Source organism: Hyperoodon ampullatus (genome assembly GCF_949752795.1).
Source record: "Hyperoodon ampullatus genome assembly, chromosome: 6".
In the NCBI taxonomy this organism is placed as follows: Eukaryota; Metazoa; Chordata; class Mammalia; order Artiodactyla; family Ziphiidae; genus Hyperoodon; species Hyperoodon ampullatus.
Genome location: NC_136919.1, coordinates 17,681,650 through 17,703,231, shown reverse-complemented (window position 1 = coordinate 17,703,231; position 21,582 = coordinate 17,681,650). Strand labels below are relative to the sequence as shown.

Sequence of the window (21,582 nt, the reverse complement as noted above, 5' to 3'; positions counted from 1 at the left end):
TTTAATGACTGTTTGGCATTGTGCAGTATAAATGTACCATAATGATTTTACTTAATCTTTATTGATGGGCATTTTGGTTGTTTATAGCTGTTTGTTATTACAAATGGTGCCACAGTGAAGAATTTTGTACATATATCACTATGCATGTGTGTGTTTCTATAAAACAGATTTTTTTTTACCATCTTTAGTGGAGCATAATTGCTTTACAATGGTGTGTTAGTTTCTGCTTTATAACAAAGTGAATCAACTATACATATACATATATCCCCATATCTCCTCCCTCTTGCGTCTCCCTCCCACCCTCCCTATCCCAACCCTCTAGGTGGACACAAAGCACCGAGCTGATCTCCCTGTGCTATGTAGCTGCTTCCCACTAGCTATCTACTTTACGTTTGGTAGTGTATATATGTCCATGGCACTCTTTCACTTCGTCCCAGCTTACCCTTCCCCCTCTCTGTGTCCTCAAGTCCATTCTCTATGTCTGCGTCTTTATTCCTGTCCTGCCCCTAGGTTCTTCAGAACCTTTTTTTTTTTTTTTACATTCCATATATATGTGTTAGTATACAGTATTTGTTTTTCTCTTTCTGACTTACTTCACTCTGTATGACAGTCTCTAGGTCCATCCACCTCACTACAAATAACTCAATTTAGTTTCTTTTTATGGCTGAGTAATATTCCATTGTATATACGTGCCACATCTTCTTTATCCATTCATCTGTCGATGGTCACTTAGGTTGCTTCCATGTCCTGGCGATTGTAAATAGAGCTGCAATGAACATTGTGTTACGTGACTCTTTTTGAATTATGGTTTTCTCAGGGTATATGCCCTGTAGTGGGATTGCTGGGTTGTATGGTAGTTCTATTTTTAGTTTTTTGAGGAAACTCCATACTGTTCTCCACAGTGGCTGTATCAATTTACATTCTCACCAACAGTGCAAGAGGGTTCCCTTTTCTCCACACCCTCTCCAGCATTTATTGTTTGTAGATTTTTTGATGATGGCCATTCTGACTGGTGTGAGGTGATACCTCACTGTAGTTTTGATTTGCATTTCTCTAATGATTAGTGATGTTGAGCATCCTTTCATGTGTTTGTTGGCAATCTGTATATCTTCTTTGGAGAAATGTCTATTTAGGTCTTCTGCTCAGTTTTGGATTGGGTTGTTTTTTTGATATTGAGCTCCATGAGCTGCTTGTAAATTTTGGAGATTAATCCTTTGTCAGTTGCTTCGTTTGCAAATATTTTCTCCCATTCTGAGGGTTGTCTTTTCGTCTTGTTTATGGTTTCCTTTGCTGTACAAAAGCTTTTAAGTTTCATTAGGCCCCATTTGTTTATTTTTGTTTTTATTTCCATTTCTCTAGGAGGTGGGTCAAAAAGGATCTTGTTGTGATTTATGTCATGGAGTGTTCTGCCTATGCTTTCCTCTAAGAGTTTGATAGTGTCTGGCCTTACATTTAGGTCTTTAATCCATTTTGAGTTTATTTTTTATAAAACAGATTCTTAAAAGAGGGATTGCTAGATCAATGTTTTATGAATTTTTAAATTTTGATAGATCTACTAAATGGCTATCTGTAGAGGCACTGCCAGCTTACAATCCTATCACTGATGAATGAGAGAACTCATTTCTCCATATCTGTCATGTTCATTATTGCCAATCTGGGATCGCAAAAATTAATCTTTTTTTTTGGATTTGCATTTCCCTGATGACTGGCGAGGTTCACCATCTTTTCATGCCGTGGTCATTTGTATTTCTCATTCTGTATTTCTCATTATCCATCCATGTTTTGTGAGACTTGTCTTTTTCCTTATTGGTTTGTATATGTTTTGCATATTTTCTCAGTAGTTATCTTTCACCTTCCAAATTTTCTTCCAGTCTGTACTTACTTGCATTTTAATATTGCTTTTGATGTCTTATAACCTCTTTATTCTGGTCCTTTATTGCTTTTGAATTTTGTGTGATGCTTAGGAAGACAAAAAGATGCTAAAAAACCCCCAATCTTTCTTTATGTTCTTGTAGTATTTATATAGCTTTTTCATCTTTGGTTATTTAATCTGTGTGGCATTTATTTTTGTGCATGGTGGGAGTGGTTATTTTAACTTAATTATTTTTAAAATGGGTAGATGAGTATCTGAAGGAGCCATCCCTTCCCTAAGTAGTTTGAAAGGCCTTTTTGTCATGTATTAAATCCTTATGTGTACCACATATACATAGTTGGAAATTTAATTTAATTATCTGTATATTCCTGCAATAATTCTGCACTATTTTCATTAATAGAGTTTTATGGCATGTTTTGAATGTAGCAAGGTAAGTCTTATCCCTGTCAAGAACACTAATTTCCTATTTCAAAATTTCCTCACTGTTCTTACTCATTTTTCCCTTCAGATAAAGTTTAGAGTTGTTTTGTCAAATTTCATGTAAAACTTTAGTGGAATTTTGGGTTGTGTAAATTGAATTTGTAGACTAAATGGGGGAAAGTTGTTAATTTTTTTTTCCTTTAAGACATATGCATTGAGAGTCAACTCTGTGCTGAGCACTGCTGACAAGTGAGGCAGAGATGATGTCTTATGTTCACCACACTGGATCCTCTTTGTGGACACCCTGTAGACTACGCATCTAAGCTGCCCTTGCAGTTGGGTTTAAGGGACCATGTGAAGGGATTCTGAGAGATGGAATCTGTGTTGCTGTGATATAAGTCATTGCAGATCCAGCCCTTACAAACATGTTGCATGACTCTCAAGCCCTCTCTTCCTTTGCTATGGCAAGCCTGGAGATCATGTGTTCCAGATTCATACTGCAGGATGGAAGAATGCTTCCTCAATTACAACGGACCTTGTGTGAACCAGAAATCGACTTTTGTGGGCAATCTCCTGGGTTTGGGAGGCTTCATTTGTTACAGCAACATAGCCTATCTTATCCTGGCTGATTGATGCAGCATCTTTACAGTTCGGGGTCTTCTAATTCAGAAACATAGTTTGCATCTCCATTTAGCAAGTGTTCTTTTAAAACCTTCACTGAAGTTTTAGACTTTAGGTCATAAAAATATTGCACATATCTGGTGGGGGTTTATTCATAGGTATCTATTCAATGTACTATGGTAGAGGTTACAAGCAGGTGTTTTGGATCCAGACCACAATAGTCCAAATCCAGATTCCACCATTTTTTGCTGTGTGACCCTGGACAAAATGCTTAACCTCTCTGTACTTCCTCTGCTTATCTATGAAGAAGTTCCCACCACACAGAGCCACTGTGAGGATTAAATGAGTTGTGTCTGAAATACAGCGTGCACAAGGACATAGTAGAGTGATAGCTTCTATTATTACAGTATTTTCCACTTGAGGAACATGATCAGTTTTCATGTTTGTTTTCCCTTATGTTTTCTAGTTAGTTATTGCTGATATTGAGGAAAGTTATTCTTGATTTTTGAAAGTTGATTTTTCATCCTACCACAGAAGGAGCCCATCAGTTCTAATACATCAACCAGATTTTTCTGGATGAATGAGTATATATTTGGCCAGTTTGGGTATTCAGATTATGCTAGGATTATGGAATAAATTAGAAAACTGTCCTTTATTTTCTTTCTCTGGATCAGTTTACATAAGATAGAGGTTATTCATTCCTTGATGGTTTGGTAAGACCTGCATATAAAATCACCTGGGCTTGATGTCTTCTTTTCAATTGTAGACATTTAGCTCCCTTATCGTTTTATTTTATTTAGCTATTTAGATTTTCTACAGCATCATGACTCAAACTTGGTAATTTATATTTTCTAAGGAAATAATGCATTTTATCAAGACTTTTAAATTTACTGGTATAAACTTGCACACAGTCTTCTCATTAAATTTGTTTTATCTTCTGCGCTTCTATGGTTATGCCCCTAGCTCATTACTAATGTGTTTATGTTCTCTCTCTCTCCTTCGAAGAAGCTTTTGCATTTTATTGGCAAGGCTTCTTTTTTTTTCTATTTCATTTATTTCAGTTTTCACTTGTATTAATTCCTTCCTGCTGCTTTCTTTGAGTTTGTTTTATAACTCTTTTTCTGGCTTCTGGAGTTGAATGCTTCATTTGTTTATTTTTGGTCTTTCTTTCTTCTTAGTAAATGCCACGGAGCTTCTGACTACTGCTTTGCCTCTATTCCATGAGTTTGATATGCAGCTTTCCAGCTCCTGCTCGTTGCTAAAGAGGTGATCATTTAAGTTTCATTTTTTTACTTACCCAAGTGTTATTTAGAAGGTTGCTTTTTGTAATTCCCAAATATATAGATTCATAGGCCAGAAAGATTGCTGTTAATATCTAATATTATCACATTCTAGCCTGAGAATGTAGCTTGTATAATTTCTACTTTGGTGAATCTATTGAGATTCCAGGCCCCCTTACCTAAAGGAGACATAAAATGTCAAGTTCAGATTCTGGATCTAATTAAAGCTGTGGTCAAATAGAGGCTGTACCACTTCCCAGCTGTGTGACCCTGATCAAGTCTGTTAACTACCCTAGGCCTCAGTGTCATTATCTGTTAAATGGAGATAATAATAATCCTTATCATAGGGCTGATGTGAGAATTAGAGATAACTTACATAAAGGATAAAATAGTATTTATGATGTAGTGGCCAATTAATGCACCAGCTACTGTGATGATGATGATTAATGTGACTGTGATTATGCTAGTATTACCTATGACTGCTGCTTAATCTATTAGCCAATTTACACTTCCCAGAGAATGTACATTTACTTCCAGTGGTTCTCAGATCTTAGTTGCTGGCCTCTTTCTAGATCCAGATTTCTTAAAGCCAACAGAGTTACCCTTTTCTGATATATATATATATATATATATTTTTTTTTGCTTCAAACTACGTAACTGGGAAATTATCTGTGCCATTCATTGGAAATACATTGTACATATAAACATACATTATACATATATTTTAAATATATAACTTTATATATTTATACATGTGTAATGATTACATATAAGTTGAATTACACATTATATACGCACATATATACATGCATATGCATACATGTAGTGTGTGTGCATACATGTGCATATATATGTATGCACATACACACATGTATACACAAAGCTCAGTTCTGCATTCGAGATTCCACAGTCTAGTGAAATTTTTTTTTCTATATATTTTTCTCCTTACTGCCATCTGTAGTGGATAGAATAATGGTTCCCCCAAAACATCTACCTCCTAATCCCCAGAACCCATGAAATGTTACCTTACATGACAAAAAGGAACTTTGTGGATGTGATTAAGTTAAGAATTTTGAGATGGGACAATTATTCTGGATTACCTGGGTGGACTCAATGTAATCAAAAGGGTCCTTATAGGAGCATATGAGGTAGAGAAGAGTGTCAGGATCAGAGAAGGAGATATAACTTGGAAGCAGAGGAAAGAGACAGACACACACACAGACACAGAGACTATGTCTCCAGCCTTGAAGTTCTGCCGACGCCTAGATTTTAGAACTTCTGCCCTCCAGAACCATAAAATAATAAATCTGTATTGTTTTAAGGTACTAAGTTTGTGGTAATGCATTGCGGAAGCACTAGGAAACTAATATACAACCTTCACAAGGAGTTGTTGCTCCCATTTTCAGATGAGAAAACTGAAGTTTAGTGAAGTGAAGTGACTTGCCCATGGAGATACACCTTGGCAATAGTGGTGCTAGGAATTAAACCTGAAGTTCCTATTTCAAGAAGTGTGTATGTGAATGTGTGTGTATGTGTGTGTATGACTTTAGCCATATTACAACTGTAGGTGCATGGTGATTTTCTTTTGCCGGGGGGTGAGAAAAGACTGTGGCTCAGCAGGAGAGGAAGGGAGGGAGATAAAAGGCCGGGTTCACTTAGTAAGACCCTTAGAGATGTTGGGGGAGAGAGAGGGAGAGAAAGAGAGAGGGAGAGAGAAAGAACTCATAAATGCAAATGATCCTTTGAGTTTTAAAACGTGAGCAACTCTTTCCCCCAAGCCACCTCAGGGCACAGGATGATTTATGCAAAGGTCTATTTAGTTGTTGGTTTCTATTTTTTTTTAATCTTATTTTTGTACCATGCGACATAATTATACAGCTTCTTTAGAACATTCTGTCGTCTGGGAGATTGTCTTACAGAAATTCTAAAGAGTGTAGGCTCACAGGAAACCAGCCAAGATCTGCATGAAACTATATTTATACATATGCCAAAATGAAAAACATAAAATAAAATAAGCACAGAGATACAAACTGGGCATTTTAGCTGAAAGCAGTGAATGTGTTACCCTGAACACACCCATCACATTACAGAGAATACTAGAATTGGATGGGGATTCAGAGCCTGTACCACAAAATCTTATACATTTTTAGCCAAGAGCATGTTTTATTTAATCCTTACAGCAATGTCATGAGATGGGTACTTTCATTCTGACATTGCCACCAAGGACCCTGAGGCTTGGCATTTTAAATCCCTTGACCAAGATCACACGAGCACTTTGGAAAAGCCAGGACCTGGACTTGGATCTTCTTCCTCCAAATCTAGGGCTCATTCCACTTTAGCACAAATGACTGCTTCCAATCTGCTTGCTTTTCAAAAAACAGAAACTGGGGCCTAAGAGAAATGGCATTTATACAAATTCTCAAGGCAGGGTATTTATTTATTTATTCACGTATTTACCTGTGCATTCATTCATTCATTCCTCAATGGCTATGGAATCAATAAAATTATGTAATGAAATGCATAGACTAGAAACGTTTTTTTTAAAATGGGGAAGGGAATCAAATCCCAGAAAAAAAAAAAAAAAGAATAGAGCAAACTTAAGGGTAAGAAGAGCTCAAGAAACTGCATACCACATGGACTTGGACTAATGTTAGGGATGAATCTTAGCATCCTACCACCAAGGCAAGAGAGAAGCAGGCGTTTTCTCAGCTTTGCTGTTCCTGACACCTGTAAGAAATCCCACTCTGGGGTCATCAGGACCAGGACCCTCTGTGACCTGGCAGTTAAGGCCTTCAGCCACATGGATCCCACTAGTGTTTCTCATGAAGGTTCTCAGGATTGTCCCAACATTGACCAACATGAAGATTGGTAAAACTCTTGTCAGAGTGGCCTCCATCTGCAGGTTTCACTCAAGGGAAAAATTTAGAGTTTCTAGAAAAGCCGTTTTGAAGGTAACATACTCAAGAGTATTCTTCAGAAAAGAAGGAAGGAGAGGAAAAGGAAGGGAAGGGAAGGGAATGCCATGGAGAACCTTGGGCTAAATTATATAAAATATTTTATCTACTCTAAGACCCTTAACACCTATAAGAAACACTAGCATTTCACCTAACACTAAGAAAGAAAAAACAATTTTTAATTAAACTCTGTCAAACCATCGATAGTAAAATACATCCTAATTTCAAAAATGTTAACATGTGGAAAATCTGGGCACTTTAGAACCAACAAAATATGATATGTTTTACCACTGCAGGACTTAGAGCTTTGATTATCCTCAGGTGCCCTGTGAACCTTCAAGAGACAGTTCTAGAGTGCAGACTTTTCCATGTGGGCTTGGCCACTGGAACTTCCCTTTTTTTGTCTTTGAGCATCTCATGGAACTAATGTTTTACAGGACCCACATATGAAAACACCTATCTGAATGAATGGCTGGACTTTGTGTGCTTCCATCAGTTGTCTGTGAATATGTCTCGCGCCTGAGCTCTTGCAAATATTTCAAACAGCTGAGAGTGCAAGGTTGTACTTTTGTGACAAAAAGCTGGCAAGTGCACGTTCTATGTCCACTCTGAGTGGTAAAGCCCCATCTTTCCATCAGCAGTCGGGGAGGTCAGAGCTCAGGCCTAGCCTAAAACTTGAAACTACAGCAAAACAAGTGCGTGAGTGAATATCCCCCATACCTCTACAACTCGTTACTGACAGTGAAAATTAAAATCTCTGTCTGCATTCTCCAGGTCAGTGTTTTCCATTATTAGAGCCAACTTCTGCTTTGGCAATGAAAATAAGAGGCTTCCAGTTAACAATGGCTATTAAACACATGTATTTATCTCCTCTCCCTCCTAAAATCACATAAAAATGACATTAGGGCTTCCCTGGTGGCACAGTGGTTGAGAGTCCACCTGCCGATGCAGGGGATGCGGGTTCGTGCCCCGGTCCGGGAAGATCCCGCATGCCACGGAGCGGCTGGGCCCGTGAGCCATGGCCGCTGAGCTTGCGCGTCCGGAGCCTGTGCTCCGCAGCGGGAGAGGCCACAACACTGAGAGGCCCGCGTACCGCAAAAAAAAAAAAAAAAAAAGACATTAAACTGATAGCCTAGCAAGGACTATTGAGGCTGGATGTGCTCTTTGAGTCCATATTTTTACATACATTTTCACTGCACTTTAAAGTAAATTATATTTAAGTATATTCAATGTATTCAGATTAGAATAGAGTAGCCTGGGACATCTCCTATCCCAATTTCACCTCCTCACTGGCTGTGAGGCCCTTCTGGGCCTCAGTTTTCTCCTCTAAATGATGTGAGAAATACTGAAACTTCAAAACTGTTGATGGCATTGTTCACTACTTTGTATATAGGTATATATAGGAAACATCTCTCTTAGTAAATTATGTCAGGAAAAGGAGTATATCCTCTGGTAAACAAAACAAAGCAAAGCAAAAACCCCCAAAACTGCAAACTTCCTTTTCTCAAGCAAGGACAATTCTATAATCCACCATGTTTTTTTCTGCTTACTTTGGTTGCCAAGACAAACAGTGCTAAATTTATCTCACATTGAGTAATTCTCCCATTTCAGGCTCCTGAAACCATTTTCTCCCTTTCCCTTTCTCTCCTTACAAATGGCTCTGATCCGTCCTGTCCTACCTTTATATTATCCATTTTTTATAGGTTGGATTCACGTGGATAATATTAACTTCTCTTGGAAGAATGCACAGTATATGCTGTAAACACACGTACAAATGAAACAAACTTGGTTGCTAGGTAACTTGTGTAGGTCTTGGAGAGAAGAAATGCTTCCTCACCCATAAGACTCATTCTAAATGTTTCATCTTAGTATACAATGACCTTCTCAACCTATCTCAAATCCACCTGCTTCTCTTATCATACTGTTACCTGTAGTCTATCAACATCAGTCAGGACCAAGTGAGGCTCAAACACCTGTCCCCAGAGTCCACTTTGCCCCTGGTGGGCAAGGACTTGTACTCAATGCTTCTTTGCATTTTTATCACCCCACAAAAGACCAGGCACAGAGTTGGTGCAGCACATCTTAGGTGGATGAATTCTTTAATTCGACAGTTATGGCTTTAAAAAAGTCCTTGGGCAAGCAGTGACAACGGGGACACACAGGTGATTAAGACCCAGTCCCTGCTCATGAGGAGTTTGCAGTGTGACAGGGACCAGGCAGGAAAACAGGTAAGTCAACACAGCAATGGGGCTGAGACAGTGAGAAGCATGGCGTGGGGGGCTGTGTGACTCCAGAGAAAGGATGCTTGACTCAGTTTTGAGGGACTTGACCTGACTAGGGCTGACAACCAGAACAGCCAGCCAGCGGTCCAGTCTGCAAGAGGTGTCAAGATTTCACTGGGATAAATTAGGATTAGAGACAAAATGTCAATGGCCCTTCCCTGGGAAGAGGGTCCTATGGGTAGAAAAGAAAAAACAAAAAAAAACAAACTAATATAAGACAAGAAAAACAGTCTTTCCTATAAATATTAAGATTTGATAAATATTAAGCCAACATTTAAATGGTATCCATTTGAAAGGGCAAGGCATTATATACCCAGCTCCACGGTAACTGCACATCTCACTTTTGGACTTCTCTTGGGACTCAGAGAAGACTGGCGGAAAAAGGTCAAGATCTATACCAAGACTTGAAGAGGAAGCAGAGCATTCAAGCTAAAGGGCCACGGACAAATGGGGGGCAGTGGGGGGAAGAGAGGAGGAGGAGAAACAGAGGGAACCATGTTGAACACTCCAGAAGCTGAAGCCAAGATGCCTAATTCAGGAATAGGGACGTAACTGGAAATACAGCTGAAAAGGCCAGACTGCAAACAAGTTCCTTAGCCGTGTCAATTGAGGAACTTAATTTCACAATTATTAATTGAGCACCTACTACATGTCAGGCACTGTTCTAATGTGCCGGAGATAGAACAGTAAACAGGACATACAATTCAGTCATTGGAGGATTAAATGAGATGGCTTTATACCTATCAGACTAATTATAGCTACCATTTAGTGAGTGCTTACATGTGCTGGCCTCTATGCAAATGTGATTTCAATTAATCCTCACAATGCTGCTGCAATGGCATCTGGTTCTACATGAAACAAGAGTCTCAGAGATGTTTAGTGATTTGCTCAAAACCACACGGCTGGGCGGGGCCAGAGGCCAGGAGTGATATCAGATCTGTTTTGACCAATCCTGGAGCCCCGTGGACTGGGTTTCCATCTCGATGCCCCTATTTATTTAGCTGTGTGACCTTGAGCAAGTCACTGAGCCCCTCTGTGCCTGGTTTTCTTGACAGTAAATCGAGATCATATTACTAGTACCTCCCTTGTAGAGTTGGTATGAGAATTCAACGGGCTAATGTCATCAAAGTACTTAGCACAGTCATGGCACGTAGGAAGTGCTTAATAAGTGTTAGCTGCTATTATTAACCTGCGTGCAAATAGGTATATTAAACCTGTGCTACCCAGGAAACTCTCAGAAAAGGCACAGAGCTCTGAGCAAGTCGACAAGGTCCCCTTGAGCGAGGGTTTGTTTTCCTTGTTTAATTCAGTCGCCTGCTACTTCTCTAGACCAACTTTCACACAAGTACCTGCTAACGGTTTTGTTTACAGTGCTTCTAACAAGTGTGGCTAACTTCTCATTTGCATCCTTAATAGACAATTTTCAAAGCATGTTGACATTGCAGCTGGTTTTAGGAGACCTGAGTTTTATTCTCGTTTTTTGTCCTGTTTATCAGCATTTGGATGAGCTTCAACAGCTCATAGCACCCTCTCCCAATTCAGTCTAACTTAAAACTTTAAGAGACTTTTCTGGGTAGGGAAGGTCAGTTTGTCCGTGTCTCACAGACCTGGAAACTAAGAGGTTGAATACCTCAGGTCACTGAGCAAGTGGAGGGCTGTTGTCATTACTATCATTCACTTTAGCTATTTTATTTAACAAATACACACTAGTGCTAACTCTGTGCAGGGCACTGTTCCAAAGGACTTTAGAAATATTAATGTAAACTGTGATGTAATTAATGTAATGCATTTAATCCTCATAGCAACTCTATAGAGAGATGCTATTATCATCTTTTCTATAGATGAGAAAACTGATGCATAGAGATGTTAAGTACCCTGCTTAAGGTCACACAGTGAGACATGGTAAGCTACATTACCAGCCGTGTGACCCTGGGCACATTACTTAACCTGAACAGAGTAATAAATGTACTTTGCAATCTTCACAAACATCAGTATGTTAATGTAGATATTATTAAAATTTTAGAGATGGAGAAACTGAAGGTCAGGGGTCCTGAGAGTTGCCTGATGTTTAAGAGAAAGTTAGAGGTAGAGTCAGGATTAGAACCCAAGTCTACTGATTCCCCTGGACTGCTGCAGTGTGCTAGGGATGAACGGTGGTGACAGTTTCTAAGTCAAAATCCATTACTGCTGTTGCCCCTGCTGTTTCTATAATTTTCAACAGAAGGACATTTCTCCCCCCAAGTGCAATAACAGTGATAAGAACACAGCTGATTTACCATTCAAGTCTCAGATTTAAGCCCATGCATAATTTGCTCAACACTGCCCTGCAGTCACTTAAACTGAGGAGAGACCCTATAAATTCAGGTCTGCATACAATACTTTATTTCTTATTTATCTGACTGATACATATCTAGGGCCTCCAGCAAGTTGCTTTAACAACTGCTCAAGGGCGCCTGCAGCACCCAGTGTAACTGGGGCTGGGGTGGGGAGACCCTGAAATAAGTCCCAGAAGGAAAACCAGACCCCATGGACTAGAACCATGCAGGTAAAATTAATTTTCTGTTAAACTGAGATTAAACCCATACACATCCCCCCACCTCCTCTTTCGTAATACGTAGGACTGAAAAGTTTATTTATGCTTTATTCTGCTTTTCTATCTTAGTAAAGCACTGAGCACCCTTCAATGACCAACCATCTTGCACAAGCAAAGAATTATTTTTCTGAGTCACAGAATGTAAAAAAATGAGCAAATTTTCTAATATGAAGACATCATCAGAAAGGGAACGAAGAGAAGAAAAAAGGCTGCCATTTTCTTGAGTGACTGCTGAGGACCAAATGCTATGCTAGAAGCTCTCCATGGCAGAGGTAACTCCCACTGCAGACTTTTTCAACAAGGAAAACAAGATAAATTGGAACAACTATTAGGCGTCGTTGTCCAAAGATCTCATTTCACAAGTTGTCAAACTGCAGCCCAGAGAGGGACAGTGACTTGTCCCAGGTCACTCAGCAAGTTGGTCCTAACGTGACCCCCTCTTTCAGTCTCATACTAAGTTTAAAACTCAGCTGATTTCTTAGCATGAGCGAGAACTTTGAGCTTTGCCTGCATTGTTTCTTTTCCACCTCACTTCCCCCAATTAATTATCATTATTGATAGGGGCATTAGGACAAAGAGGGGGTAACCTCTGAACTTGGCACTGCTTAATCCCTGCAGAAAGAAAGTTGAAAGCCTGGGCTAAGCCCGTGTTCTTAAGCACCACACCTGCTGGTTTCTCAGGGACACCTTCACGGTGCCTGCTTTTGTCTCCAAAATACACTGACCGTGGCTACAGGGTGATGCAGAAAAGTCTCTGCAAGAGACTTTTGCAGAAAAAAATCCTGACCCTAGGATGCAGCCTGAACAAGTTTTCCATTTGTCATAACCATTAATCAATTATTTATTTTTCTTCTTCCATTCTTCTTTTCAATCCCCAACAAAAGGTTATATTGTTGCCTTTTTCCTCTTGGGCTGAAAAAGCAGAGGCAGAAAGGCCATTTCATTGAAGGTCAGTCCCAGCTGGGCCAGGCTGTAGTTCCTGATCTTTTTTCTGCATCCCTCCCACTGCTGTAAAGGGAGAGGCCGGGCCTCGGGGACAGAGACTCACCCGCAGAACATGAAGATGGTGCTGGAGGTGGCATCGTAGGGCAAAGGCAGGGTTTGCTGCAGGCACAGCTGCTCGCAGCCACCGTTGAAGCCATCGGAGCAGTCGATGCCTTTGGAGTGATCATAGCAGCCGGAGCCGTCCTTCATGGGCCTCAGCTCCTCAGGGCACTGCTCAGAGAGACAGCAACAGGGTGGTTACAGCTGAAGAAGTGGAGGGTCTCATCACGCCCTCTCCTCCCACCTTCTGAAAAGGGGCAGGTGTCGGGACTGTAGAGACAGGTTCAAAGTCTCATTTGACCAACTAATAGCTGTGTGGCCTTGGACAAATTCCTTTACCTCTCTGAACCTCAGTGTGCCCACCTGTAAAATGGAGCTTTTGTCGATATCTATCTTGTAAAATTATGAGAATGAAGGGAGACAGTGTGTGCAAAGTACTGAGAACTCTGTGGCTCGTACAGCAACCGTACAGCAAATGTGAGCTGCTACGAATACTGATATTGCTGGGATCATCATCATTATTGTGTTTATTATTATTGTCCAGTAGGGTCACCATGGGAGGCAGCCAGATATATTTTAAAGAGCTTTTACCAATATGAGTTTAAGTTCCAGATCTTCCCCTTCTCCCTGTGTGACCTGGGGCAAGTCACTCGCCCTGTCTGAGCTCCAACTTCCTTATCTGTTAAACGAGCCTAGCACCTGCATCTGTGGATTTGTTGTCAAGCTTAAATTGGACCACAGGGGCTGCATAAGGTACTTCAGAATTTGGCATGAAATTTGGTACTCATCAAACGTGAGTTCTCTTCCTTCCTGTCTTGAATGTGTCACCTCTTCTCCATCCTAGTACCTGAAGTCCTAAATGAGACTCCTGCATCTTCACAAAGACCTCCTAAACAGTCTACTGGCCTGCAGTCTGGCCTGCTGTATACCATCCTCCTAATGGTCTCCAGAGTGATTTTTCTAAGTAGCATCACTCCCCAGCTTAAATAAATAAATGAATTCTAAACAACAACAAAGTGAATCTTCCTAAAGCTGACAGCCAAGGTCCTCTGCAGATGATATCAAACCCTCTGCCAGGCCATGTGCACTTTCCTCCAGGTAACCAAATGGGTTGCCCTCTGGTCCCTTAAAAGCCCCAACAATTCCAACCTTGAGTGACCTCAGTCGAATGCTCTTCTGGTGTGCCCAGCTAAGGGTGTACCTGCTAAGTGCTCCATAAATGGAAGCTCTTATACCCTCGGTAAAACCACCTATCTATTTAATTTAGTTTCCCATCATTTGATGAGGCTGAGCTCATCTCCAGTCCAGCAGATGGAGAAGAAGTTCCAATTCTCCTGCGTTTGGGAGAGACAATGAGGTACTAGGTTTTAATTTCAGTCACCCTGCTGGCATTTCCTGTCCACCAAGATTAACACCCAGAGCCCGGCCCTCCTCATCTATCACTGGACATCGCTGATTAAAATGCCCTCCCAATGTCCCTCTCCTCCCAACCAGCTCCCTCGTCCCCTCCCCAGGCCGTCATCCTGAACAACATCAATAACAAAACACACCCCCCAAAAGTAATTTACAAAAACCACAATAACAAAAAAAGGTCATCTCTCTTAGAAATTAAATTTTGCCTAAGAAGAATTCATAATTACAGATGCACGAGAGAGTTCTTCAAGACCTTTGAGACTGGCGCCAGGAAGGGTGGCAGAGAGAGTTGGTTATAAATGGCCTTTGTCAAGCTGCAGAAAGGTTATAAAACTGGCTACATTTTGTGCTTAAAAAGAAAAATCAATTTTCTATGGGAGTGAAGTGCTGTACGTATTAAAACAAGCTCAGAGGAGGCCCCTGCTTGTCTCAGAACATTCACTGTCAGACAGAAAGGCACCTAGTCATGGGGTCATTGGGAGCTGTGTGCTGGTACCTGGGGCTGGGTCGTCTGTGTAGGGGTGAGTGCTGGAAGCAAGGGCTGACCTTCTCACCAGGTAACAGGAGATATCTGGGGCGGGGTATTACTCACAGTTCTTTCCACCACCCCCCACTGATTCCCTACCACTTTTATTCTTTAAAACAATATGTTCTATATCCCAGGCATAATCTAATTTAACGTAGTTAATCCTTATGGCAAACCTATGAGGTGGTGCCGCAGGGCTAATAATGGCTCCCAAAGATACGTCCCCATCTTAACCCTTGGAACCTGTGAATGTTACCTTCTATGGTAACGTGGTTTTGCAGATGTAATTATATTAAAGCTCTTGAGATGAGGAGACTAATTGGGATTATCTATCTAGGTAGCTCTAAATGCTGTCACAAATGTCCTTATAAAAAAGAGGCACAGAGAGATTACACACATGCAAAGGACCATGTGGGGAAAGAGCGCAGATTGGAGCGATGTGGCCACAAGTCACCAAGTGCTGCAGCCACCAGAAGCTGGAGAGACAAGGATGCTTTCTCCCCTGGATTCCTTTGAGGGAGGAGGACGCTGCTGACAATCTTGATTTCAGATTTCTGGCCTCCAGAACCTTGAGAAAATACATTTCTATTTTCTTAAACCACTCAGTTTGCTAAGCCACTCTTAAATTTCTAATCCTTAAAAATGGCGTGAGATAATAAATGCTTTTTGTTTTAAGCTGCCCAATTTGGGGATAATCTGTTACACAGCAAAAGATAACTAATACAGTGAGATAAATGTAACAAGTGCTTGGCACAGTGTTTGGCAAATGGTAGCTGCCGTTCTGGGTTTGATTAAGAAGCTTAGGATGTAGTTTGAGAAATGAGAAATACACATATCTGTCAGACAGAGAACTAGTTATAAAGCAAACATGAAGAAGCACAGTATAACTTGAATGGGAAAATGGAAATTCTGCAAATGTGATTGACTGGGGAATATTGGAGTAGGGAGGCTTGGGTCGGGGATGTCTTCTTAGAGGAAAGACATGAATGTCATTGGGCCAAATGGGAGATTCTGGTGTACCAGAGAGAGGAAGATCAGAACTCTTCTCAGGTACACTACTCACCTGCCCGGTGACCTTGAACCTAAGTGGGCCTCAGCTTTTCTTCCTTAAATGGAGGCAACACCTTGAAGACGGGACCAGTAGGACTGATGTTAGTCTTGAATTGCACACAGGCCTTTGACACTGAGCATCTAGGCAAGTGCTTCACCTCAAAGACAGCCTCAGGCTCCTCATCTGTAAGATGGAAATAAGAATGCCTCTCTGGGGCTTCCCTGGTGGCCCAGTGGTTGAGAGTCTGCCTGCCGATGCAGGGGACACGGGTTCGTGCCCCGGTCTGGGAGGATCCCACGTGCCGTGGAGCGGCTGGGCCTGTGGGCCATGGCCGCTGGCCTGCGCGTCTGGAGCCTGTGCTCCGCGGCGGGAGAGGCCACAGCAGTGAGAGGCCCGCGTACGGCAAAAAAAAAAAAAAAAAAAAAAGAATGCCTCTCTGGGAGGCATTTCTGGCGACTCTATGAGAAAACAACCTAAAGAATCTGGCTTAGAACCTGGCACACAATAGGCACTCAATAAATGAAGGATAAATGAATGGGTAAGTGGAACAAATGATAAATGAATGAACCCATTCCCTCCCATAAAACCTAACTGGGACTATCCGTTTATCTTTTCTTTCTCATCCATATGAGTCCTTCTTTGGATCATTTAACAAATGTGTATTGAACATCTACTCGGTGCTAAGCAAAGATGCTGGGTGCTGGACATGCAGTAGTAAAGAAGACAAGCAAGACTGCTCTCATGGGGCTTAAATTCTAGGGAGAAGACAAATAATTAACAAGAAGGAAAATGATTATCTCATAGAGTAAAAAAGTACAACAGAAGTGCAATATGATAAAAAGTGAACGGGGATAGAGTAAAGGAGGCATACATTGAGCACTTGAACTAAGCCTGAATCATAAGTGGAATCTCCCAGGTGAGTATAAGTGGGAAGAGCTATCCAAGAAGGAACAGCAAGTATGCAAGTCCTGAGGCAGGAACAGTGTTGGCCTGTCCATGGAACAGAGGGAGCCAATGCAGCTGAAGCTCCGTGAGACAGGGGGAAGCAATGTTAGCACAAGGCAAGGGGTGAGACGTAGAAAGTGACCAAATCACTTAAGCCAGAAGTTGGCACACTATGGTCTGTAGGCCAAATCCAGTCAGAGGCCTGTGCCTTTTTTTTTTTTTTTTAGTTACATAGATTACAATTTTGTGATGCTTATAACAGATTCACATGCAACTGTAAGAAATAATACAATACAGGGAGATCCAGAGTATTACCAGTTTTCCTCAATAGTAATATCTTGCAAAACTATATCAAAATATCATAACCAGGATATATACATTGATAATCAAGATACAAAACATTTCCATCACTACATAGATTCCTCCTCTTGCCTTTTTAAAGCCATACCCACAGCTCACTTGACTCCCTTCCTTAATACTTGGCAACCACTAATATGCTCTCCATTCCTATAATGTTGTCATTTCAAGAATGTTACATAAATAAAACCATATAGTTTGTGACCTTTTAGGGTTTTTTTTCCACTTAGCATAATTCTCATATTCATCCAGGTGTCTTCACGTATCAATATTTAGTTCCTTTTATATTGCAGAGTATGATGCCATGCTATGGATGGACTATAGTTTAACTGTTTGCCTGATGAAGGACATGTGGGTTGTTTCCAGTTCTTGGCTATTATGAATAATGTTGCTATAAACACAAGTGTGCAAGTTTTTGTGTGGACATACATTTTCATGTCTCTGGGGAAAAAAAGCCATGGAGTATAATTTCTGGGTTGTACGGTAGTTTCATGTTCAATAATTTTAGGAAGCTGCCAAACTTTTCCAGGGTGGTTGTACTATTTTAAATCCCCACCAGCAAAACATGAGCGATCCAGTTTCTCCACATCCTCATCAGCATTTGATGTCGTCAATATTTTTCATTTTATTTACACATCCTGACAGGTGTGTAATAATACCTCCACTGTGTTTTTTCATTCATTCATTCATTTATTTTTGGCTGCGGTGGGTCTTCATTGCTGTGCGTGGGCTTTCTTTAGTTGCGTCAAGTGGGGGCTACTCTTCGTTGAGGTGTGCAGACTTCTCACTGCGGCGGCTTCTCTTGTTGCGGAGCACAGGCTCTAGGCGCGCGGGCTTTGGTAGTTGTGGCACGCAGGCTCTAGAGCGCAGGTGTGGCGCATGGGCTTAGTTGCTCTGTGGCATATGGGATCTTCCCAGACCAGGGCTCGAACCGGTGTCCCCTGCATTGGCAGGCGGATTCTTAACCACTGCGCCATCAGGGAAGTCCATCCACTGTGGTTTTAATTTGTATGTCTCTAATCGTTAATGATGCTGAATATCTTTTGTGTTTATTTTCCACCTTTATATCCTTTTCAGTGAGATTCTCAGTGTCTTTTGTTCATTTTCTAATTGGACTGTTTGTTTTTAATTGTTAAGGTTTGGGAGTTCTTTATGTATTCTAGACACTAGACTTTTGTCAAATATGCAGTTTGCAAATATTTTCTCTCCCACTCTGTAATTTGTCTTCTCATCTTCTTCAACTGAGCTTTCACAGAGCAAATGTTTCTAATTTTGATGAAATCCAAGTTATTTTCTCTTTTATGTATCATAAAATCTATATCTTGGAATCTAAGAACTCTGTGCCAAGCTCAAATCTCAAATATTTTCTCGTGTGTGTGTATGTGTGTGTTCTAGAAGTGTTATAGCTTTATGTTTTACAGTTAATTCTGTGATACACTTCAAGTTAATTTTTGTATGAGGTGTGAGACTTACACTGAGGTTTACATCTCCAGTGAAACTACTCAAGCTTAGAGATTTCTTTTGGGGGAGTTTTTAAGTTACAATTTCAATTTTCTTAATAGTTATAGGGCTATTCAAATATCTATTTCATATTGGGTGAGTTGTGATATTTTGCATTTTTTCAAGGAATTGATCCATTTCATCTAGGTTGTCAAATATATGTGTGTATAGCTATTTGTAACAGTCCTTTATTAATCCTTTTGACATCTGCAGGGTCTGTAGTGATATTATCCGTCTCATTCCTGATATTGGTAACTTGTGTCTTCCCTCTTCTTTTCTTTAAAAGTCTTGCTATTTTGTTTACCTTTTTTCAATTTTCTTGACATTTTCAAAGAATGTTTTTTTTTTTTAGTTTCATTGACTTTATCTATTTTTCTGCTTTCAATTATTGATTTCCTTTCTTCTGTTTGCTTTGAGCTTCTTTTGTTCTCCTTTTTGTAGGTCCTTGAGGTGGGGAACTTAGATTATTAATTTGAAACTTTTATCTAATATATGCATTTATGGCTATAAATTTCCTCCTCATTAAATATAAAGACTTTTACTTTAAGGAAAAGATGAATTACTGTGCTGGCTGTGTCCCACAAATTTTGATATACTGTATTTTTATTTCATTCAGTTCAATGTATTTTTAATTGCCCTTGAGACTTCCTCTCAACCCATGGATTATTTAGAAATGTGTTGTGTAGTTTCCAAGTATTTAGAGATTTTTCTGTTATCTGTTATTGCTTTCTAGTTTGATTCTGTGGTGGCTGGAGAACACACTCTGTATGATTTAAATCCTTTAAATTTGTTGAGCCTTTTACCAAGGCCCAGAATATGGTCCATCTCCATAGGTACTTACAAATAATGTGTATTCTGTTGTTGCTGCGCAGAGTGTTCTATAAATGTTAACTAGATCCTTTTGGTTGGAGGTGTTACTAACCTAATCTATAACATTGCTAGCTTTCTGTCTAAGTGTTGTATCAGTTGTTGAGGGAGGGGTGTGGAAGGATCCAACTATAACTGTGGATTAGTCTATTTTTCCTTTCAGTTCAATTAGTTTTTGCTTCATACATTTTGCAGCTCTGTTGTTTGATGCATAAATATCTATGATTTCTATGTCTTCCTGGTGGACAACCCTTTCATTATTACACAGTGTCCTTCTCTGAAAACTTTCTTTGCTCTAAGGCCTACTTTATATGATATTAATATAGCTGCTCCAGCTTTTGTTTGCTATGTATATGTCTTCTCTGATCTGTTTACTTTCAACCTGCCTAAATCATTATATGTGAAGTGAATGTCTTGTAGAGAGCATATATTTGGGTCATGATTTTTAACCCACTCTGCCAATTTCTGTCTTTTAATTTGTGTATTTAGATCACTTACATTTAATGTGATTATTGATAGTTTAGAACTTAAGTCTACTGGTTTACTTTCTGTTTTCTCATCTCTGCTTTTCATTTCTCTGCTTTCTGTGCCTTACCTTCCTGTGGGTTACTTGAACATTTTTTAGAAATTCTTTTTAATTTATCTATAATATTTTGGGGCACATCTCTTTATAAAGTTTTTAGTGGTTGTTCTAGTATGTATAACTTACCATAGTGTAGTGGTGCCATTATTTTACCAGTTTAAGTGATGTGTAGAAAGCTTACTTCTCTTGGGACTTCCCTGGTGGCACAGTGGTTAAGAATCCGCCTGCCAGTGCAGGGGACACGGGTTCGAGCCCTGGTCCGGGAAGATACCACATGCCGCAGAGCAACTGAGCCCATGTGCCACAACTACTGAGCCTGCACTCTAGAGCCCGCGAGCCACAACTGCTGAGCCTGCATGCCACAACTGCTGAAGCCCACGCACCTAGAGCCCATGCTCCGCAACAAGAGAAGCCACCACAATGAGAAACCCATGCACTGCAACGAAAAGTAGCCCCTGCTCACCGCAACTAGAGAAAGCTTGCGTGCATCAATGAAGACCCAACACAGCCAAAAATAAAAATAAATAAATTTTTTTAAAAAGAAAGCTTACTTCTCTTTATGTCCCTTTATCCTCTCCCATTTATAACATAATTTTCTTAAATATTCCTCTAAATATACAGTTGTCCCTTGGTATCCATAGCAGATTGGTTCCAGGAGTCCACACAGATACCAACCTCCACCGATGCTCAAGTTCCTCATATGGCCTGGTGCGATAAATACACTCAGCCCTCCACAACGGCAGGTTTCCCATCCACAAATTCAACCAGCTGGGAAATTTACACCAGAGGTTGGTGCAATCCGTGGATATGAAACCTGGGGATATTGGGTGGACTGTATTCAGAATCACATCTGACACTGCTACCATTTTGGCTTTAACCATCAAACACAATGAAGATAACTCAAGAGGAGAAGGTCTAATGCATTTACCTATAGTTTTGCTAACTGTGTTTTCTTCCTTCCCAGTGTTCCAAGATCCCTTCTTTTATGACTTCCTTTTTGTTTGTAACTTTCATTAGCCATTTATTTAGACTAAGTCTACAGGTGGCAAATTTTCTTAGTTTTCCTTCATCTGAGAATGTCTTCATTTCTCCTTCATTTCTAAAGGATATTTTCTTGGACATAGGATTCTGCATTGACAGCTCTTTTTTATTTAGCACTTGAAAAATGTTGTGCCACTTCCTTCTGGCCTCCATGATTTCTTATGAGAATTCCACCATCATTCAAATTGTGTTTCCCCTATAGATGTCATTTCTCTCTCCTTGTTTATAAGTT

General features: G+C 40.3%; 1 protein-coding gene across 3 annotated transcripts in view; it reads right to left on the bottom strand.

Annotated features, from left to right (window-relative positions):
• Nucleotides 1-21,582, bottom strand: part of ASTN2 (astrotactin 2) — a gene marked incomplete at both ends in the record, with an annotated part of 919,723 nt that overhangs the window by 322,624 nt on the left and 575,517 nt on the right. For all 3 annotated transcript variants that reach the window (XM_079706619.1, XM_079706617.1, XM_079706618.1), the window contains one exon: nt 13,072-13,238. In XM_079706619.1, the coding sequence (XP_079562745.1) occupies nt 13,072-13,238 (167 nt within the window). The remainder of the gene's footprint in view (nt 1-13,071; nt 13,239-21,582) is intronic.